General features: G+C 41.6%; 1 protein-coding gene across 4 annotated transcripts; it reads left to right on the forward strand.

The window, feature by feature from the left end:
* Positions 1 to 424: 424 nt before the first annotated feature.
* On the forward strand, positions 425 to 22,907 carry MCUR1 (mitochondrial calcium uniporter regulator 1). 4 transcript variants are annotated; one of them, XR_012062362.1, is made up of 10 exons: positions 425 to 950; positions 7,576 to 7,695; positions 10,768 to 10,871; positions 11,357 to 11,458; positions 12,440 to 12,481; positions 13,301 to 13,372; positions 17,023 to 17,076; positions 18,699 to 18,813; positions 20,312 to 20,540; positions 20,881 to 22,907. XR_012062362.1 is itself a non-coding variant. In XM_006198690.3 (9 exons), the coding sequence occupies exons 1-9, from the start codon at positions 545 to 547 to the stop codon at positions 19,704 to 19,706; spliced, it is 1,071 nt and encodes a 356-aa protein (XP_006198752.2). In that variant the 5' UTR covers positions 425 to 544; the 3' UTR covers positions 19,707 to 22,907. The 4 variants fall into 4 exon arrangements, 3 of the variants coding, with proteins under 3 accessions (XP_006198752.2, XP_072801754.1, XP_072801753.1); XM_006198690.3 differs by having other exon boundaries at positions 19,651 to 22,907; XM_072945653.1 differs by having other exon boundaries at positions 19,903 to 22,907.
* Positions 22,908 to 23,639: the final 732 nt, after the last annotated feature.

Genomic DNA, 23,639 nt, shown 5'->3' on the forward strand with positions numbered 1-23,639 from the left:
CCCCTTGGTTCTATTAATAATTCCTTAAAATGCACCCCAGGGGCCACACTGGGGGACTTCGGGCTGTAATAGTAAAACCTACAGCAGCCCGGTGGTGCATGCACTTTTCTTGGGATTCTTGAGGGCGTCAAGGTAGTTAATGTCTTTATAAGGACATAGTGTAATGAATATGCAAATCTTGAGGGCACCGAACTCATTCCAGTTCCAGGAAGGCCCGCAGCCATCTCTTGGTCCTCCAGATCTCTTACACGAGGAGGGCGGGGCCTACTGCGGGACGGGACTCTTCTCTTCGCGGACTCCGGATCCGCCTCCAGGAGCCCCGCCTCCAGGAGCCCCGCCTCCAGGAGCCCCGCCTCCAGGAGCCCCGCCTCCAGGAGCCCCGCCTCCAGGAGCCCCGCCTCCAGGAGCCCCGCCTCCAGGAGCCCCGCCCGGCAGGAAAGGGCGGGCTCGGCGCGCGGCCCACGTTCACTCCTGCCGTCCGTGTCCGGCCGCAACCGCTCGTGACCGGCATGAGCGCGCGCCCGGATCAGTGACCGCGTCGGGGATGGACTGCGGCTCCGTCGCGGGCGAGAGACCGAAGCGCTGGCCCGGGCGCCGACGGCTTCTGCTCTTCCTGGCCGCCGGCCGCGGCGGAAGCCCAGGCGGCCGCGGCGTCCCCGCGCGCCGCCTCCTGCCCGCGCTCCCGGTGGGTCTGGGGGCGCTGAGCTCCCGCGCCCCGGCCGCTCGCGGCGGCGCGTCACGTGCCTCCCCGCTGCTCCTCCTCCTGCTCGTGCCCTCCCCGCGCCTGGCCGCCGCCGCCCCGCGCAGGCCTCTGGCCGACTGGGAGCGCTCGCGCGCGGGGCGTTCGGCTGTCCCGGCCGGGCGCGGCGGCGGCGGCGCGTGGAGATGCCCGCCGGGCGCGCTCCCCCTGTGCCTCGGCCGAGCGGCCGCGCTCGCTTCCTCGAGGAGAGGTGAGGGCTGGACCGGGGCGGCGGGAGGGCGGGTCAGCCTAGGTCGCCGGGTTCTTCCCGAGCGTAGGGACGACGGTCTGTCTGGTCCCGCCCTTCTGGTCCGCGTTGGCCTGCGCTTGGTCAGCTGAGTGGATCCGAATTATTCGGAGTGTACGGCGCAGATTTTAATGGGATGCGGGAGGCGCCCACGCGCGGTGGTGGAGCTGCCGCGTGGCGCCCGCTGGCAGGTTTCTGTTTGTCCGGTGCACGACGTGTCGCGACCCGGGTGACGGGATGTGCAGGAGGCTTGCGGGTTTGAGAGTCGAAGCTTTAAGAAATGGAAGGATTGTTGTACCATTTAATTTCAAACTCTCACAGGTTCATTAATTCATTCATTAAGCACTGGCACCTCATCCGTGCCTGGCACTTTTCTAGCTACTCGGAATGTATCAGTCAAAATCTCTTCCTTGGAGCTTCATTCTGGCAGAGGAGATGAGGGTGTGTGTGTATCATTCATGCATACCTATATTATATATGTACATAACCTGATAAATGTGGGAAAAAATAGAGGGGGTAAGGGTTAGGAAGTAGTCTGGGTCTCCAGTTACTAATATAAATAGAGTCATCAAAATAGGTTTCACTGAGAAGGTGGCATTTGATTAAATACTTGAAGGAGGTGAGGACAGTCACGGCTGTGCATTAGGTTAGGAAAGTCTAAACAGGCTCAGTTTACTAGCCCCAAGTTGTTCATAAAAAAATCACTTTGGGTAATCTTTACTAATTAGCAAACCTGGCAAAAATATAACTTTGGTTAGTTTATACATATCCATTAATGGCTATCCGTAACCACACTGGCGGCTGTTTTAAAAATATTTTTCTCAAGGGCAATGCTTTGTTAGTGTTGTTTGCATCTAAAATTTAAGGGTACCTTTGGCTGGGGGAGAAACTGGCAGAGCAAAAGAGTAAAGATAGCCTTACATACGGAGGATGGGGAATGAGGAGTGAACTCTGCAGTGTCCTGCAGTAATTATGAGTCTTTATTTCTGTACTTTGTCTTTTGTTGCTCTTTTTTTTTTTTTTTGGCAAGTGGTAACTTGTGATTTATTTTCCTCTCATAATTATATCAGCAAATGAGGGTTTTGTTCTTTTGTCATCAGCCTTGTGACCTGTTTGGTGCCCAGGGTTCTCAGTAGAGCTCCTTAGACTTAAGGATGTGTATGGCTAGGAAGTTTGTGCTGGGTTGTCCTCTGTCCACGGCTAACTTTGGGCTTCTTTTGTGTGTTTTAATATCCTTTTGATAGGCTGAAGTCCCCCCTCCAAGAGGAATTACATATTACACTGTAACATAGCTGAGTTTACTTGTTTCCTGGTTATTCGTGGGAATTCGTAGTTCTTGGACCATAGTTACTGGTTGTCACAATAAAGGAGGAAGAGTGAGTCAGGAGTGCTCCGAAGGCCGGAGAACTGTGTCCTTGGGCGCTGCCCTTTTATGGAAGGGAGATGGCTTTCACCTTCCATCCGCAGGGGTCGGAGGGCCAAGTAGCAGGTGGCTAGCCCTTTTCTCCACTTTTCAGGTAGCAGTATTTCTTTGAGATGTACTTGCGATTGAAATAAATTCCAATTTTTGGAAAAGAAAAAAATCTGCAGTATCTAAATTAGAATTAGCTTTTGCTTAGAACGTAAAAGTGATAGTTTTTTGGTTTGTGTGTGTATAAGGGGGGTGTTTTGTTTTAACTCACAAATGATTATTTTGCTATTAGAAAAAAAGGAATTTGGACCACTTTGGTGGGGAATGTTGATAACGGGGGAGGCTGTGCATTTGAGGGTCAGGGGAGATACGGGATATCTCTGTACCTTCCATTCAGTTTTGCTGTGAATATAAAACAGTTCTATTAAAATTTTTTAAAGAGGAAAAGAAAGAAATTTGGGACGCAAATAATCCCATCCCTTTCCACAAGCCAGTTCTAGACTTAAGTGTTTTGAGCTCCCTGACCCATGGGACAGGCTGGCATGGTTCTGAGATGGGTGGGGTAACCTGTGAAGAGCCCCTTGAGAGATGCTTTCATTCATTCATTCATTCATTCATTCACCCACCACTGGGTCTCAGGTCACCCACCACTGGGTCTCAGGCTAGGTCTGTTCTGTGTCATGGTCTTTTCCCGTGGAGGCTAATTTTTGTTCCAGGACCAGAGATAAAGGGTGAAAAAAGAGGTACCAGATTTAAGTGAGCTCATTTGTGTGAAACGGGAGACTGGAGTTGAAGAAGAGAAAGGAATTGATTTCAAATTTTCTTTCTAGGTAGTCTCATGATGCTGATCCTAGAGGCCATACCGTTGAATTTCTTTTTTAAAAGTTATTTCTGGCCTGCAGTATGCCAGGCCCTCTGGCAGATGCTAACAAAAATGACAAAGACTGGCTGCTCTTAGGTAGCTTGGACTAATATACAGATATGAAAAATAGTGCTGTACTAGAGTTATCTGTCCTGGGCTGAGAACACAGATGAGGGAACAGTAAAGGCCACTCGTTGACCTGGGTGGAGGCAGCAGTGAGAACCTTACAGAATAGCACAGTGCCTGGCCCTGAACATAATGGGTGCTTACTTAGCACATTGTCACATTAGATAAAGATTTAAGGATGCTTAAAATTGGTCAGTTGAGAAAGTGGAGCAAGCCAGGTTTAAGAATGGAGTATCAAGGTACGAAAGTGCAGGAAACAGTAGCTTAGGTGGATAGAAAGAAAGCTGGAAGGGTTAAGTGGGCTGAATTAGGACAGGCTTTGCATGCCTTGCCAAGGGCCTTGTGCTCTAAGCTAGTGGCTCTTTGAATCTGAGGGCCTTTTTTTTTTTAACTGGTGACCACACATATACATAGTATAATTGTTGCATTTTTTTATTTTGTCAGTCTACAAACAATGCTGGGTACAAAGTGGTTATTGGATCTCTTAAGCTTATCTTGTTGCTGTGACCACAGTCACAGACCCTTTCCAGGTTGCCAGTAATTTGGGAACCACTGCTGTGGGCTCACAGAGCAGCATCATGTCACACTTTTGCTTACTTGCAGTTTCCTTTGAGTGTTTAGGGGTGAAGGACTGAGACTAAGAGTTGATTAGCTAAAGTATCTTTCTGGTCATTGAGGAGAGCTGCTGGGAACACCTTTGAACTTGGAGTTAGTAGATGACATTTCCCTCTTCTGCCACAACACCTGGCATCGTAGAAAAGCAGGGACAGAGATGTAGCAAGACTTCTGTATAGCTGTTTTTATTACAATTAAGTGAAGGGTTTTTATTTTATATTGTCCATCTCTTTTTTTTTTTCTTTTGAGTCCAAAATGTCTCTTTTAGTGTGTAAGGGTAAGGAGCTATTATGTTTAAATGTCCTTTCCTGACAGAATTCCATATTCGCATTGCAGTTTTTTCATTTTTTTTTTTAACTCTCTTTGTGGTTTGTGGACCACAAAAACCAGGAAACCATTACTAAAGGAATAAAATACTTCAAATGAGCCCTTTGACAAGTTTACACAATGGGTTGGATCTCTGGTTAGATGCACAGAAATTCATAGAAAAGGTAATACATAAATACTATTCTATTTCTACATAAATACAAAAAGCCTACATAAAGGTAGGCTTTTGCAGAGACAGGGAAAGAAAACTACAGGCCAGTATCTCCTAGGAAAATACTAGTAAGAGCTCCGAGAGGGCTCGCTCCACCTTAGGTGCTCGGGAGGGCTGTGGGTCCCAGGTAGACCCCCGTGAAGAGATTTGCACAGTGATTCGTCAGTGGGCATTCAGGGACGCGACGCCATCCGAGACACGCGACTGAAGGACCTTCAGAGCATAAGCTTGTACACGGGCACTGACACTCTGGCTGTACACACTTCTGTTTCTGTTCTTTCGCCCCCTGCTTCTTAAAGGGTCATTAAACATCAGATCAGATGGGAACTTAGACTCTGTGATGATCCTCAGATAAGGAAAACAGGAAAAGGAGGGGTTAATGATTTGCCCACCTTCACCCCTCCATGCCTTGCCAGTGTGACGACAAAATGGGAAAGGGAGAGGAAGAGTGACAGGCTTTTTGGAGAAGGTCAGTGCTGACCAACTTTGCAGGGCGAACAGGGTTTGAACCAGCAGAGACACTGAAAGGCAAGGCGATGAGAAAAGGCTGGGAAGCTGTAATGTGCCAGGGAGTGGAAGTGAGCATCCAGGGCCTGGGATTCCTCTGCGGGGCCTCATCTCAGTTGACCTGCCTCTTCTGGTTTGGCCCCATCAGATGGACCCTCCAGAGGTGGCCTCCTCCCTCCCTCCTGCCCCAAGGGCAAGTTGGCTGAAAAGGACAAGCTAGATTCCCTTTGCACAGAGGGAATAGAAAAATAATGTGTTGGTTATAGAAATAGCATTGTGCACCCTGACCAAGCAAACCGAATCCAGCAATATGTAAAAAAAGAGGATCCGCCATGGCCAAACGGGATTTCGTCTCAGGAACAGCAGGTTCACTTAGCATCTGAAGATCAGTTCAGTGCTGTGTGCCGTATTAACAACATAAAGGATGGAAACCACATGATCATCTCAAAAGAAGAGAAAGAAGAAGAATTTGATAAAATTCCAAAAGACAAAGAAAAAGACTTTGATGAAATTCCACACCCCTTCATGTTAAAAGACACTTGACGAATTTGGAACAGAAGGAAACAGCCACACCTGATAAAAGGCATCCAAAACACCCGCAGCTAACATTGTACTTGATGGTAAAAGAAGGAGTGCTTGTGTCCCAAGGTCAGGAGCAAGGATGTCTGCTCTCACCATTCAATACAACGTTGTGCTAGAAGTTCTAGCCAGGACAGTTAGGCAAGAAAGTGAAAACTCATCCAGGTTGTAAGAAGAAGTAAATTATTACTGTTCACAGACGACATGACCTTGTACATAGAAAACTCTAAGGAATTCACTAAGAACTATGAAAGCTAGAAAACAAATGGAGCAAGATTACAGGATCCAAGATCAAGATACAAATTGTACAGAAACAAAATTGGTTGTATTTCTGTGCACTAGCAGTGAACTAGCAGTCTGAAAAGTATAAAAAATAATTTCCTTTATAGTAGGATCAAAAGGAATAAAATACTTCAATTTAACCAAAAAAAGCACTAAAGTTATACTGTGAAACCCACATAATTATTAAAGAAATTAAAGACCTAAATAAATGGAGAGACATCCCATGCACGTGGGTTGGAAGAGTTTAATATTGTTAAGGTAGCAGTACTTCCCCAAATTAACCTGTAGATTTTAACACGACCTCTATCAAAGTTTCAAGTGGTTTCTTTGCAGAAATTGATAAACTGATCCTAAATTCATATGGAAATGCAAGGGACTCGGAAGAGCCAAAACAATCTTGAAAAAGAACAGAGTTGGAGGGCTCACTTCCTGACATCAGAACTTACTGCAGAGCTACTGATAATCGAGAAAATGGGGCACCGGCCTGAGGACAGGCATACGGAATAGGATGAAGAACTCAGAGATAAACCCTTGCATTTATGGTCAGTTGATTTTTTGACGAGAGTCACAAGACAATTTAAGGGAGAAGATGGTGCCAGGACAGCTAGACATCCACGTGCAGAAGAGTGAAGTTGAAGCCCCATCTCACTCCATAAACAAAAAGTAAATGGATTAAAGACCTAAAGGTAAGAGCTAAAACTGCAGAACTTAGGGGAGAAAACAAATGTAAATCTATGTGGGCTTGAATTAGCCAATGGTTTCTTAGATACGACCCCAAAAGCACAAGGGACAAAAGATAGTTTTTAAAATTAAAAAATTTTGTGCTTCAGAAGGTGCCATCTAGAAGACAGAAGCCAACCCACAGACTGAGAATATTTTCAAGTCAGATACATGATAAGGAATGTGTATCTAAAATATATAAAGAACTCTCAATTAGGTAATAAAAAGATGACCCTTTTTTTTAAATGGGCAAAGAGTCTGAATGGATGTTTCCAAAGAAGATATACAGATGGTCAATAAGCACATGGTCAGCATCATTAGCCATCAAGGAAACTCAGAACAAAACACAGTGAGACCACTTTACACCCACTAGAATAGTTATAATAAAAAAGACAGATACTGACAATGCTGAGCAGGTGGAGAAATTGGAACCCTCCTATGGTTAGTTCTTCAACTGATGACAAGGTGAAAAAAAAATTGGTCTATACAACGAAATATTATTAGGCAATAAAAGGAAGTAAGGTATTAAGTACTACAAGGTGGGTGAACCTTGAAAATAACACTCTACTTGAAAGAAACCGATCACCGGAAAACACATACCCAATGAGTCTGTTCACATGACGTGTTCCTAGTAGGCAAATTCATAGAGACGGAAAAGAGATAAGTGATTGCCTGGGGGAGTAAGGAGATTGGGGCGCAATCACTGGAGGGTGGAGGGTCCCTTTTGGATAATGAAAATGTTCTCAAGTTGATAGTGGGTTGGTTGCACAACTCTGTAATATACTGAAAACAATGGAAATATACATTTGCAATGGGTGAATTGTATGTGTGGGAGTTGTATCTCAATAAAGCTGTTGTTTAAAAAAAAAAAAGACCAATTTTTGAGGTATACTTTACTATTTCCTGGTGCTGAGTTACTTTTGTTTACCAGATTGTCTTTTCACCCTAGAGCTGAGCCTCTGCGCTGGGAACCTGCAGCTGGAGAGCAAAAGGAGGGACTTCGCCTCTTCCGGGTGTAGGAAGCTCTACTTTGACACCCACGCCTTCGTGTGTTTACTCGAAGAAAATGGTAATCCTCTCTCATTGCTGCAGAAAAACACTACAGATCATGACTTCTTATGACCTTATCTAATTTCTCACACCGCTCTGACTTCTAAGTCTACAGATAATCTTTTGACCAGTCTCCATTTCTCAAGTCCTCATTTTTTGTTCAAGGACATTACTACCTCTTCAGTACAGTTGAGACTTTTCTCACACGTTTTCTCTTTGTCCAAGTGAAGTGTGTTTCTATAACATCACTCTGGAAGTATAGCGTTATAGACAAAAATTTAGACACAAGTCAGCAGAACTCAAGAATGGTTCCTTTGACAACCGTCTAAGCATAAAAGTGATAGTTTTATTCCTGTGCCTCTTGTGTGCTTTTAAAATTTTTATGAAATTAATATGTTGCTTTGCAGTAGGTATGGATGATTTCAACGTATTGTGGGTTTTTAAGAAAATATTCAGGCTAACATTTTCTCTTACTGCTTTTGAGTTAATTGATGTAAAAGATTGCTCTGACATATGGCAGTTACTGAAAGTACACTTAATACATAGGTAGCATTCTCATAGTTAATCTTATCTAGACAAATACTCGTTATAAATTGAGTACACATCGTAATTCTCTCTCCTGTGACACGTATATTCTCCAAGTCAGAATCTCAGATATCATAGTTCATGCCTTTGAAATAAACACATCTGTGTTTGGACTTCACAGTTTTTCATCCAGTTGTGCGTGCTCATACCTGAAAAGCTGCCCCCCTGTAGATAGATGAGTTTTCCGTGCCCAGGGCAAGGTGATTCTGTGCTTATGGGGCGGGGGTGGGGCAGAAGCTCTGGGTTCTGGCTCTGCCAGGTTCCAGCTGCGGGGCCCCACAGTAACCTTTCTCCCTTCCCAGGTCCTGTTCCCTCCTTGGTAGCATGGGCATAATAAGAATTTGAGCATTAGATAATGTACTAGAGTGCACGTTAGGAAAATTGTCACACACTCAATGATCATTTTTACAGCTGTTCTTCTCAAACTTGAAATAGTAATCCTTTTTCACCAAACTTCTTTCAACTCAGAATTTAAAAAAAAAAAGTAGAAGTGAAAAGAGGGGCATCTAAAATTATCTTGATAAGCAGAAGTCTTTCTCCTTTTTCTTTTTTCTCTTTGCGCATGTGTGTGTGTGTTTGTGTGTGTGGTGGTGGAGCTTGTATTCTTGTATTCAAAGTAACCAGTTGTAAAAAGACATACTAGAGATAATGGGGGTGTTTCAACACACACACAGGGGTTGGATGATGTCAACGGAGCATCGTTAATTTTGCTAAGTGTGACCACAGCAGGGTGGCAGCAGTGGATGCAAATCCTTTCTCTCATTGAGAGGTGGCGTTTGTTCCCCCTCCCCCGCCTTTAAAAAAATTCATTATTTATTTTTGACAAATAAAAATTGCATATGTTTCATGTTTAAAATGTGATGTTTTGGTATATGTAGTTCCTGCTTTTCTTGATTTCAAGCCCTGACTCAGGAATATTTGCTTATTTCAAGACCAGTGATATGAGGACCCCACTGAAGTGGAGGGCATGACGGTGCTTACGCGAAGGATGGACGTCTAAGATGTGGGTCAGGATAAGGCCAGGGAAAACCCTCCAAGGAATGTTCCATCCTCTATCCTTTTTTTCTCCAGAGTTATGTCTCCTGATTCACAAAACTTCCTGTGTCTGAAATCTCACCAGCACTGCTTCTGTCCTGTTCTCTCATTCCTACACAGGAGGTTTTTAGGCTTAACTTCTGCTTTTTCATAGCCTTTCTCCTCCCATAGGGGGTTCTAAATTACAAGACTTTGGAGTTTATTTGTTTTATTATCAGCGTAAGTTCTCTTTCGGTCTCTTTTTCTTTGCTTCATAATTTCCAAAACTAATTATGTTTAATGATGAACTCTTATTAATAAGTTTTAAAAATTGTGAAAGGCATAGTAATTTTCAGAACATTAAGAGGACAGAAAAGAAACAAGAATCCCAGTACCCCAGACCTGAACAATGTTAACATTTTGGTGGGTGATTTTTTGGGCAATTTTTCTAGCTGTGCATGACCCACCTGTTGAAAATGAAAGGATTTTGAATAAATAAAGGAAGTAGACCTTTGGAGATCTTTTTTTGGTCTCCTTTAAATCTGTGTTTTTGTCTTTTAAAACTATAGTTCTGTGCTTAATCTCATCCAAATTGTATCAGTTATAACTTTATTCAAACAAATGTACCATGAATTAATTACAAGAATCAGTAAATTCTGCTGAAGTTCTTACAGATGGAAGTATTTAATAGAAAGAATTACATTCCAGGGGCTTGGTGTTAAGCATTTTAATTAGAATTTACAATGTGAAATAAAGTTAGTATCTAAAGTTACTAAAAACAGTAGCACTGCTGAGTTGAATATATAATTCAGTTCAGCAACATTTACTGAGTATCACAATATGTTTTCCAGTTTGGGCTCCTCTCAGTAGTGGTTGAGGAGGACTGGGGTAGGAAAATGAAAGAACTGATTTTGTCTTTTAACATTAAGTAAGTTACCACCAAATTATTATTTATATAGCCAATACTTTGATCGATTTATGCCGGTTATGAAATAATTAAGCTTTCTCTTCTGAAGTAAATTTTTTTTTACTACCATATACATTTTAAGATTGTAGAATACCTAGGTAATACAGAAGAAGATAAGAATTACCCAGAATCTTGGTTAAATTACAAAAGCGATTCATTGTATCTGTAATTTTGAGTCTTGCTGTTTTTCATTTCACCTTGCACTGCAGGCATCCCTTTCGTCATTAGACATTCTCTGAAAACATGGTTTTTGACAGCTAGGGAGGACATCAGAGGCAGGCAGCCCAACTCGTCGTCTGACACGAGGAGGCAGACTCAGATGTGTCACATTTGTCCCAAGTGACAGACACATCACAGCCTGTGCCTTGACTCCTCACCCGCCTACGTCACTAGACTCTCCACCTGCCTCTGAATTCAGATGCCCACCTGCATGTATGAGTTTGCGTTTTCTTCCTTCCTATGAAGGCTTTTTTTTTTCCTGATAACTGGAGTCTCCTGAGTGATGGTCTTTGTGTGTTTGCCTAGGGTTTACTACTCAGCAAGCAGAAATCATCGTCTCTGCCTTGGTCAAGATCATGGAAGCCAACATGGACCTTGTCTACAAAGATATGGTCACCAAGATGCAGCAGGTAGCGTTGCCGGCACACTCGAGCAAGTTTAAAATCTGAAGATGGGATATTATTTGTGATGTATGTTTTTGGACAACATTCTGTTGAAAAGCATATAGTAATTTTGAACCATACATCATAGGAAAATAATTCCAGAGGCATAAAGAAATATTTACTCAAAGCGAGTTAGTGAGCTATTATAGAATGATCCCATTTGAAAACTGACTGTTCTAGTCAACAACACTTGAATAAATGGAGATGTGTGTGACCAGAATGATAGCCGTGTGTTCTCAAGCTGCTGGTCTGACCGCCACCCTGTTATCTGTGATTCATCTGGTGCTGCCGCTGGACTTGAGTCCTTATTCTTGTCCTGTTTTGAAACAGGAGGACCTTGCAGAACCTCTTGTGCCGCCGTTGTAGTTTGTACTTAAGATGACACCAGGTGGAGATGGAAGGAGGTGGACTTCTAGGCCGGGCTAGGCTATGTTTTGTGTTTCTTTTTCCAGGAGATCACTCTTCAGCAAGTAATGTCTCAGATTGCTAATGTGAAAAAAGATATGATTATTTTGGAGAAGAGTGAATTTTCAGCCCTCAGATCAGAAAATGAGGTAAAACTGAAGAACCACTCACATTTACAAAATGCTTTACATTGAGACATTGAGATACAACACGCACACACAGACGTGCACAAGGAAGTGTACATCTGGGTGGATTTGCACCGGGTAGGCTGTCAGTCAGATCAAGAAGCAGAAGTTGCCAACACCCCGGAAAAGCCCCGCTCACGCCCCCTTGTGGTCACTCCTCCCACGGCCGACACCACTCTCCCAGCTTACACAGCCATTGACTAGCCCTGCTGTTCCAGAGCTTCATATGATGGAATCACATAGTGTGTCTTGCATAATAGACCATTCTTTTTCATTGTTGACAATATTACAGGAATATGCCATACTATTCTACTGTGGCATATACTAGAGTTGTTTCCAGTTTGGAGTTACTGTGAATAAGTACTGCTGTAAAATATCCCTTAGTTTCTTAAGTGGGGCGTATGGAATCAGCATTTAAGTGCTGTCTGCGTCTTCCTTTTATTTTTAGCCCTATTTAAATGAAGGATGTTCATTTATTACCTATTGATCTTACTCTTACAAGAAACTTTTTAGAAAAAGATTCCTTCTTTTGCTAGCAGAAGGTGAAGTTTGAAACTGTCAAAGCTGTCTTGAAGTCAGCTGTTTGAGGGCAGAATTTAAAAAAATATTGAAGGAAGTATTAAAACAGGGCCTCTGAAGGCAAATGAGTATGTTGAAAAAAAAAAACCAGCTGTGTTACTAATTTTGTGTGGCCTTCAGGATGAGTTAAAACATATCTCAAGACACATCCGTGATTGTAGTACCACCTTGGCACGACAAAAAATCATTTTTGCCACTGAGATTGTTCAGTTAATGTGTTCTGAACGTGGCCAAGTTCATTCATGTCATGAGGGAAGAACTTGAACCTGTGCATAAATATATGTTCTGATATTTCTTATCAAGCTTTATGTTTTTCTTCTATCCTCCAAAACATCCTTGACTGACTTCTTTTTAATGTGTTTTTAGAAAATCAAACTTGAACTACATCGGTTAAAACAACAAGTAACGGTAAGATTCTCAGTCCTGTTTGTTTGCTTGTTTGTGGTCACATTAGCTTAGTGATAAATATAGTGTTAGAAATACTTTGTATGTTCCTAAAAACTTAATTCTGTTTTAAATATTTGTGTGCTGTGTCTCAAAAGTACACATTGGAGGATTTAACTAAGAACACAACCAGTCAAATTACTGATGTCTGTAACGAAATCCATTAAGAAAACTATGATCTAGGAGAAATGAAGACATTTTAAAATAGAAAATCTTCAACAACAGCCACATGGAACTTTTAGATTCTCTTAGGAGAGTCTGTCTTTAAAGAATTACATGTGGTTTTATAAGGCTGACTGTGACAGCTGTTTGATTTTTCTTTTTTTAAGTGGAAAGGTCATTGATGTTAAAGAAGAAAAGATCTTGACAGATGTCAGAAGGAAGGTGTTTTTTAAACGAGAATTTAACCTTTTACTTCTTTGAATCTATCTCAGCTTTTCAAAGTTGTCCAGAGAACAGCTTGATTCATAAATTCCACAAGGCGATTCTGTTGGGAATCTTGAGGTTAAAAATAACAATAACCCACTCTGGATTGACTCAAACATGAAAGGGGATAATTTGTATATTTAACTGGGAAATCCCAAGACAGGGCTGACTTCACGCATGGCTTGACCAGAGTCTCCTGGCCTCATTAGTCCCTCATCCCAGTTCTCTGCCCGCCCTGGCCCTGCCCCTCGGGTGGGAGCAGTAGAGGCAGCAGGCCCAGGCTTACATCCTCAAAGAGTATCCATTTCTTACTTTGGATTTCTTTCTTTCTTTCTTTGTCGTTTGCCCTCCTACTAGGATGAAGTGGTCAAAGTCCGAACAGATACCAAATTAGACTTCAGTCTAGAAAAGAGCAGAGTGAAAGAATTGGTATGTTCCTTTATTAAAACCAGAGTATGGGTTCATTTCTTTGAAAGGTGGAACACTTGGTCAAGTCTAAGTTTACATAAGTATTGTTAAGTATTTACCTGCATATCATTGTTAAACACAGTTTTTTCGTTATTCTGATTATATCTTGGATTAGGGCTGAAATTTGATGCTTTCAGAAGTAACGTTAAAATTAAAATCGTGGTCAAATCAAATTTGAATCTTTTTTGTTTGTTTCAGAGATATTACATTATGGGTCCTTTAGACATGAATAAAGAAGTTAAATTCAATCTTGATCTATTTAACTTTGACTTAAACCTCCGCAGGCCCTGATTTTACAGAAGTTGGTTATCTGACTCGAATAATGTTAAATTATTGATATTACATAATATTAAATGAAATGCTACATTGAAAATTCAAGATTTAAATTATTGCCACATAGTCTTTTTTTTTTAATAGAGAAGCTTAATGACTTTATTGTGTTGTTTTGAAATGCAAATTCTGAATGATTCTTTAAGTTATGTTAAATTGAAATTTTCAGTTAGGAAAAGTAGTGCTGTACATTTATTGCCATAAAGTTTTCACAAATTGTGGGTTGTGAATAAACTATTTTATATACACATATATATATATGTAATATATATATAACGTGAGTACAGCAGCTTGTAGGATCATGCCTGGGGCCTGAAAAAACTGGAAAGAGCAACCTTGCTGCCCTTTGAAATGCCCGTTTATATGCATTTCAAAGGTAATGCATATAAATACAATTCTTTTTCCTCAGAGCTCACACATTAACACTCCTTTTTTTAAAATTTTTCTAATTTTACTGAGGCGCAATTCATACATAACATTATATTTCAGGTGTGTAACATAATGACTCCATATTTGTATATATTGCAAAATGATCGTCCCAGTAAGTCCATCACCACACATAACAAGTTACAAAACTTTTTTTACTCCTGATGAGAACTTTTAAGCCCTGCTGTCTTAGCAAATTTCAGCTCTACAGTACAGTAGTATTAACTCTAGTCACCTTGCTGTACATTTCTTCTCTAGAACGGAGCTATTTTATAACTGAAAGTTAATACTTTTTGACCCCCTTCACCCATTTCACCCACTGCCTACCTCCCCCCCCCGCCCCCACCCCCAGCAACCACTAACCTGTTCTCTGTATCTGTGAGCTCGGGCTTTTTGTTTGTTTTTTTTAGATTCCAAGTATGAGTAAGATTGTGTGGTATGTGTCTTTCACTGTCTGACTTACTTCACTTAGCATAACGCCCTCAGGGTTCATCCATATTGTTGCAAATGGCAAGATCTCTTTTTTATTTTATGGCTGAGTCATACTCCATGGCCTGTATATACACCACATTTTCTCCATTCATCCATTGGTGGAAACTTAGGTTCCCCCCGACCCCCGTCTTGGCTACTGTAAATAGTGCTGCAGTGAACGTAAACATCCAGATAAGTTGGATGTTTTGTATGTGTTGGATTGCCTCTAGTGACTTTTAACCCATCTGTCATACTCAGTAGTTTTGGAAGAGAAATGAAATGATAAATTTACACACAGTAGTTTAAATTACCAACGGGTGTTTGATAGGCAGAAATTAAATTAGAATTATCTGGTTTGGAATTTTACGGGCCACTATTTGGGCTGTATTTGAATTTGATAATATTAGTTAGATACCTTCTTTATTCTCAGCATAATAAGAAATGGGGCGTATATAGCATTTTTTGCTAACAGAGAACTAGATGCACATGCAGAAATAGTGTTTACAGTTGTTCGTTGTCTCCTTGTTTTTCACAATTTACTTTTAACCAAAATGTGCTGCAGTGATAAATGGAGCTAATATTAAAAATCAAACAAGTACTGAACTGTATTTCAGAACTACCTCTCGATTTCATGAGTTAAGCTGAGCTTTGTTATGCAAAATAATTATTATGTCCTTGTTTTTCTAGTCTTTCCAGTCTTGAAATACAATCATGATCACTAGCATATGACTAGTATCTACAAGAGGAAAAATTCTTTTGGTTACGTTTTCCTTAAGGGTTGTGCGCTTAGTGAAAACTCTGAATTCACTTAATTTAGGAAGATGCCTGTAGTTAACCAAGCTGGGAAGAACTGTACCTAGGAGATTGGGAAATGTGAGATGGGAAGGTGGATTAAAACCAGTGAATTTATGTGATTTGCTAACCTAGCGGAGAAGTCATCCTTGGTAATCCTAAATTCAGATTACTCTGACGTGCAGGACAGTGTATTATTATGTAGCTAGCATGAATTTAACATGCATTGATGAAAATGAGTTATTTAACTCTCTCGTTCCCTTGTTTAATAGGTATAGTACTATTTCAACAAAATTAACTGTAGTGATATTTACAGCCAGCTTCAAAAGCAGTATGGCCTAGAAACTGCTTTAGGGTGCAGGGAGGTGGGGCCACATAGATGTTATTTTTAAAAATCATCACAATGTCAAGATTGAGGCCTTTCTTTTCTCCTGCAGCTGAGTCAATATTGCCTTAGTGAACACTGGTTTAAAGGGGTGCGGAGAATCCCATTCCACCCCGCCCTCTGGTGGTTATCTGGTGCATAGCTCTCTGAAACCCTGACATTTAAAAACCTGGAGATGAGCATTCTTGGGTCCTGGGACCAGCTCTTGGTTTGGGGTTTGGGGTTTGGGGATTTTTTTCCTTTTTTACTTCTGAGCAATGCTGTTTTAATACTGTGTCCCCCTGATAGTCCCAGAGGAACATTATGTAGCTAGAAAGTTTCTAGATACTTCAAAGCATTAATTTTTCCCCATAACAATATTAATTTATTGAAGAATTTTTAATTCCTCACTTAAATTATAGATTTTAATTCGCTCAATTAAATCTTAATGCCCACTACTAAGGAGACGCGTCTGCTTCTCATCCCAGCGTCAACAAAATTGCACAGAAGTCTTTTCACTGACATTAATAGCCAAAGGCAAGATACCGTTTTAATTCTGGGTGGAACTAGTCAGTTCCATTAGTAACACTGGATTGTGACAACCTTCACATGGGTTTGTGTTTTTTGGTTTGTTTTGCTTTTAATTAAAACCAGCATGTGATGGTTTAGTATATTTCTTGTATCTGCGTATTTACGTAGTGTTTTATAATGACAAGGCAAAATTTATGTCACAGAATAGTATTCCTTGCAACTATTTTTTCCCAACTTTGTATCTTTTCTGTCTTTTGTCTAAGCCTCAAATATTGACGAGTTTTGTTTGTAGTAATGATGGGATAACTCCTAGATTGAACTGTTCCCTGCTTTTTCCAACCCTCTCAAAGCCGAAAAGCCATGACTCAGCATCCATCTAAATTGGTCCCTGGGAACGCTGTTAAAATAGTGGGAGGGACCTGGAGACACCACAGCAAAGAGCTGAAAAGAGAAAACAAGGAGAGAGAGAGAGGCAGAGGATGGCAAAGGGGAATCCAGATGTTGGAGTGATGAGTATCAATAAGAAAGCTCAAAAAACAGGTCTAAAGGAGAAGGCAGTAGGCTGCTTCATTAGGGGTGGCTTCTCATACTACATACTCTTGAAAGTACTGAGCCCAGCGTACTTAAGGCACCAGAGGAGGAGGAGAGAGAGAAAGGAATAAATCAGAATCTGACCTGTGTTCTGTGTTTGTTTCAGTTTTCATTAAATGAAAGGAAGCTCCTGGAAATAAAAACAGAGATGGTGTCCTTGGTAAGACATGAGACTGACTTTTCTTGTTCATTTTATTCATCTTTGCTTCACCCCTGCCTGGTTACTGCTGTTTGTAATGCTGTGTCGTAGGAAAATATGTGCAGGTTTAGTGTCATAGGATTTTGTTTAATTGTGCCAAAATATCCATAAAAATGACCATCGTAACCGTTTTGAAGTGAACGGTTCAGTGTCATTAAGTACATTCACACTATTATGCTGCCATCCCCACCATCCAACCACAGAACGCTTTTCATCTTGCAGAACCGAAACTCTGCCCGTTAAGCACAAACTCATTTCTTCCTCCCCTGGCTACCACCATCTACTTTCTGTCTCTGAGTCTGACTATTCTAGGTAGTTCATCTAAATGGAATCATACAGTGTTTGTCCTTTTGTGTCTAGCTTATTTCACTTAGTGTAATGCCCTCAAGGTTCGTCCATGTTGTAGCTTGTCTCAGAATTTCCTTCCTTCTTAAGGCTGCCTAATATTCCATTGGATGGACATATGTTTTGATTATCCAAGGCGTTGCTCCCCTTGTGGCCATTGTGAATAATGCTATGAACATGGGCAAATATAATCTGCTGGAGTCCCTGTTTTCAAATCTTTTGGGTATATATACCCAGAAGTGGAATATCATAGGATTTGTTTTTTGTACTTAATGAAATACTTAGTTATCTTAGTGAAAGTTTAAGCCTTGGTCATTGAGGAATAATAAGGAATGGAGCTTTTTTTTTAAATTATAATTTTTAACTTAACGGCATGCATTACTTCTTTTCCATCCTGTATTACCTGGGACCTCTGAAACCGGCAAGAGTCTTCCATGAGAGAATCCTGAACTATTCGTCTGGAATATTTCACTCATCCATTTATTTCCTTATTCATTACCTGAATTGTTCACCACAGGGAGCTATTTTCCTTGCCCTGGGATTTTTGGTGAAGTATTTCCAGTGCTTTTATGCATTAATGAAATATTACAGACACTTTATAACATCACCTGAACTCTCCACCCTTTGGGAGTTAATTCTGTATCTGGTTTAACTGTATTTCATCTGGGAAAGAACACATACAGGCTCTCAGTAGAGCCAAGCCTCGTAATAATAATAAAAACACTTGGCATTTGAACTGTGAAAGAGGAGAAACCTTTTTAAGAATGTGAATAGAAATAGTGTCAAGGCAAGCACCACACAAGATTGTGTTCATTTTTTTAAAACAGCATTTTTTGTGTACCTTTCACTGAGAGCAGGTCAGAAGGGTGAGGCATATTCATTGCCGCTGAGAACGGACAAGCCTCGTGACCTTAACCTAACCAGCAGAGCGGTCTGCAACTGACAGAAGCCTTCTCCCGTAGGTTAGCACACTTGATTCTCGAAACAGCCTATGTGAAGGCAGGCCTGGCGGTATTTTTCCCTTGTTTCCAGCAGGAGGAAACAGGCCTGGAGACATTTGAGGCCCTGACCAATGCAACACAGAATCAGGCTAGTAGAACTCAGACTAAAGCCTGGGTCTCCTTAGTCCCACCCCAGGCGTCCCGTGACTGCACCCTGACGGGAAGGGGCTCCGGGACTGACAGCTCGGGGGATGTATGCAAAGTGGCCTAATGCCATGACTCTCTCTGTTTTAAAAGCACGCCCAGCAGGATCGGGCCGTCACGCAGACCGACCGGAAGATAGACACCGAGGTCGCTGGCCTCAAAACCATGCTCGAGTCGCACAAGCTTGATAATATTAAATATTTAGCAGGTAAGCCGCTTCGTGCCTAGGTAGTTACAGCAAGCTGAAAGTGAAGTACACGTATAAATAAAGTCAGAGATAGATACTGCATTTCATTGATTCTAACACTTTTTCATATTTTAGCATCTTTGAAATTGGAAGGCGTCTTAATTTCCAGTAGGTGATGAATCATAATTGGCATTTGTTTCTCTCTTAGTGGTAAATAAAATGAGGTACTTTACAATCGAGTGAATCTTTATTTGATAAGATGCTATCATTGAACTGTAGTTATCTAGAATTTTTTTTAGTGTCATTTAAGTCAGGGAGTATTCTACAGATGGAATGAAAGGCTGCTGCATTATGCTCTCTCTGCTTCGACTGGTGGCCCTCCATTTAAGGAGCTATTTTGCTTTTGCAATTTTTGAGCCAAAAGAGGAAATGAAGATTCATGTACCCCCCCCCCCAAAATTACTTAGCCATGACTTGCACTCAAATCTTAACATTTTGGATTAATCAGTATTTTGACGTATAATAGTATTTAGAAGTGAATTTTGCGCAGGAAGTTAAAGAGTGTCTCTATGTAGTATAGATGCGTGTACTCTGTGCCCACAGAATTTTTGTGATTCTGCATTCCTGTTGAAAATTTTTCTTGGATATATTTGTATTTTGAAGATGATGATTTCAAGGCGTGGGGTTTTTAATAGGCAGGTGTTTCATGGAATGTTTCACTCCAGTGAGCAAGCTAAGTTTCTTGGGTTTGGTTTTACTTTCTTGGTGGATAAGTGTCTGTTTTCTTAATAAAAAGATGTCCCCCAGAGTAACTATTAATAGAACTAATAATATGCACAATTGTTTGTTTTCTTGCAGGATCTATATTTACGTGCCTAACAGTAGCTCTGGGATTTTATCGCCTGTGGATATAATAAAGTGTCTATTTAAAGAGAACTCTATTGTTTGGCCTTAAGAATACCAGACTGCTGCGCTTTTCTTTTCTCATTTCCAATTTTAATGCTGATTTTTAGTTTAATGCATATTATTTATTTTATGCAAATTATGGACATGTAACCAAGGCAAAGAAGTGAGAGATTCGTAATTGCTCCTTTTGTCTTTTCCATTTAGTTGACTTTATAACTCTGAGTGGTGGTGGACAGAGCATGGAAGACTCCACTTAGCTGGACCAGTGAACTTGGTCTAACCCATGGGACACACCAACACTCAGTATTTGTATTAACTCTACAATTTAAAATCTTTTCGTCACATCGAGGATTTGGGGTCTCCATTTCAAAGGCACGATAGCTTTTCTGAGTGCTGAAGAATCACTGAAACTCGGTCAGAAGCACCAAATCCTCGCTCCCTGTTGACCCAGTCCCTGGCGTCAGGCAGTCCTTGTGTCAGAGGTTGTGTTTCAAGTCCAGTTTGTTCGTATCCTCATGATACAGCTGTACTTCACACCCGCAGGAGATTTTTTTCTTGAATTTCCATTGTCTTAGTAAGTTGTTGTTCTGTTTCTTTTTTATGTGCCTTCCAGCTGGAGAACCTTGTGATTATAGTGGGGCCTCCCTTCTTAAAGTGCTTGGTTTCCCTCCCTCCCGCTCCCTGGGCCCCTCTCCCTCTCCCTCTTGAGTTGAGAGCCGCTGTAACGGCCCAGTTGAGGCATTACCTCCCTGGACACCTTGCTCATCCTCGGCGTGGAAGTCTGCTTCAGTGTGCGGGACAGTGTCCACTTCCTTCTGGTCTTCATCAGCCTTTTTTACAAGGTTTGCCTTCTGTAGCGACATCTAGACACTTAGATGGTGCATGCACTTTTTAGAAATGTCTTTCATGAATATGCCTTTGCCCGTTACAAGCTCAGGTCGTAGGTTTTGAAAATTAGAGAACGGTCATGCCAGGTGTCATCCTAATCTAGCTTGCTTTCTTAGATTGTTAAAGACATTCTCATACCGACCTTACCTCTACATTTAAAACAAGTAAATTCCTAGATTTTACAACCGGGGGTATTTGGGAGACGCACCTTCTCATCTTAGTTGAATGACTTGCACGTAGAGCAAATAAACGTTTGAGAAACCATGACGTTGACGAGCACCTTTCTTTCTCCAGGTACACACGTGTTCACGTTATCTGGTCCAGTGTAGGAACCACAGAGACTCCTGATCAAACTGGTACAATGAAGTACCCATCATCACTGTTCTGTCCACACTGGCAAAAATTACCTTCTGTCCCCTGGATGTAATCTAAACCTTGGAAAGTGTAATTCTTTGCCTTGTTTGACAACGTTTGTGTAGCACAGAGTCTGAGCTGCAGATAAATAAGAAAATCAAATACTTTGACATTAGTGATACCAGTTTCAAACTAAATAATTATTCTTTTTTTCAAATAGATCCAAAATTATCTTAACTGCCTCATGAAGAATATATCATTTTATCAGTATATCCTTCCCCTTTCAGAGAAGAATCCCCAGGAAATAACTGTACATTTAACAGTTGCCTTAATAGTTTTAAAGAGTTAAGTAAATGACATCCCGTTAAGACCACCTTTGCAACATAACTTGGGTTAGTAGGAGCCTGGAGAAGGAGCCTGGGGCACAGACACGCCTCCAAAACAAAGAATCCCCAAGAAGAAAAGTACTGTAGGCAGTTCTGTTCCTAAGCAAATACTAATTTTTATAGATTAAAAACAGAAAGCGAAGTGATCTTTTAACCTGATAAAATATTTTTAAGTAACATTTGGCTGGGTGACATTCTGTCGTCTGCCAAAAGTACTCCGCATGGCATTCGCACTGGTGGTGGTGGGCCGCGTCCGTCTGTCCCTTCCTTTGGGCCACTGATTTTGCTGTGGAGTTCCCTGCAGTACAGAGCAGCCCCCCTCCTCCCAGCCTTGGGAGCCAGGAACCCTCCTTTTGGTAGCGTGGATTGCGTGCTTATTTGGAGGCTAGGAGGGATCGGGACCAGGTTTATTGAGTCAAATGTGTTCAAAAAGCATAGAAGCCAAAAATACAGGTCCGTGAGCAGCGTGAGCCTGCTGGGGCTGAGCTCGTCCGGCTTAGAAGCATGCAGGTCCCTTTAGGAAATTCGGCATGGGCATTCAGAAGGGCGAAGATAACCTGGCAGAACTTTCTGATGGCCTTTGTCTATCACATGGGAAATTAGCTTTTTGGCCCTGAAAAGCACCTCTAGGCAGAGGTGCTCAAAGCAGGATGTCAAGTGGACCGAATCTATTTCCTGTTGATGCATGTCGCTCAGTTCTTAGACGCTTCCTCTGCATCCGCCTTTCTTTTCTCCCCTCCCCTGCTCTTTCTCTTTCTTTAAGAGCCTAACCTCCGACTCCACTCCTTCTCTGCTCCATTAACAAGCCAAGTCCGTTTGTGCATACAGTTCTTTACCGGAAACGTGAGTTTTGATTCCTGGGCTGGTCTTAGTCCTCAGCTGGTTTCCCGCTTAGATTCTAACAAAACTGAATCCCAACGTGTTTGTCTTTTCCCTTAAGTATGCGAGTACCTCAGGTGAGAAGTCACAAATTCAGGAAGAAAGGCTCGACTCAAACCAGAAATCTGGCTGGAATTTGTCTCTGGACTCTAAAAACTAAAATCCCGAGCCTGGTGTCCATGCACCTGCCGGGGTCGCGTCCGGCTCAGCTGTGCCCTTCCCTTTGCTGCCTGCGTAGTGACAACCCCCCCCACCCGCCCACCCGCTTTGACTGGCTGCGTCAGGCTGGCGAGCTCCTCTTCCTCCACCCTGATGTGCTCTGTTCTAAGAATTTTGGCGTCATTTCTGAATAAATGTCAATAGATGGTACCATGGAACCCACACCGAGAAAACTGGCTCTTAACATATGTTTATCAAATGTGTTGTGACTTTTCTGACACTAAAGCAAAAACATGTTAATCAGGGATGATTTATTCTTTATATAAAATGTTTGAGAATGTTTAGTCTTTTATTGGAGTTTCACTCGGAAAATGTCAATCTTTCTGCAGATTTATAACTTATTTGTAACTCGGAGTATAACCCAGGTCGCTTCTTAACCCTTTCATTACTTAAGCAAATATTCAGTCACATTTTACTGTATAAGATTGGGCGTGACATTTTTATTATCTAAAATAAAATATTGAATTCTTTGTGACCAATATACTTTTCTGTTTGTTCAAATTGAATGTGGAAAAATCAGCTTCTGTCTCCACTACATTTCAACTGTTATTCCCTCCAATTGTATATGATAACAACACTGGTATATTATTTAAAAAATCTAATGCCCAAACATGGATTTACATAGAAGATATATTCGAAAGTGATTATTTGACTTACGAAATAAACGTTTCTTACTCAAAAGAATTATTTTAGCATGCTCGTGTAAAGTATTTCAGCTCCTTATTTGAGGAGAAACAAGGTATATATGCAAGTTTTAAAAACCCGCTGAAGATTCAGGTTATAGGTGATAGAAATCCAAATCAGAGCAGCTCTAGCAAAGGGTTCTGGGCGTACACGATCCGAGTTCAGGAATTGCAAAACGAAAATGCCATCAGAGCTCACCTCCTGGCACCTGTTACCTCCTTTTCTCTCTGGTGGACATCGTCCTCTCTGACTGACTGCATGTAGGGAGCATTGGAAGCAGCCAGCGCCTGCCCTACAACTCAGGATAGGAAAGTTCCACTTGGAAAGAGCCTGGAGGGAAGAATCCAAGGCCAGCAGCTGAAATGAATGGCTGTCATCCCGCCTCTGAGGAGCCCAGCTCTTCTGAGTCGACCTTCCGTGTGCTAGACCTCTGCTTGAGAGGAAAGAAAGGAACGTCGTGGGAAAGTGGATAAATGAAATGGAAAGAGAGCCCGGGAATCTATTTTAGGTACATTTCATTCTCTGCAACCA

This window comes from Vicugna pacos, chromosome 20 (genome assembly GCF_048564905.1).
Source record: "Vicugna pacos chromosome 20, VicPac4, whole genome shotgun sequence".
Classification (NCBI taxonomy): Eukaryota; Metazoa; Chordata; class Mammalia; order Artiodactyla; family Camelidae; genus Vicugna; species Vicugna pacos.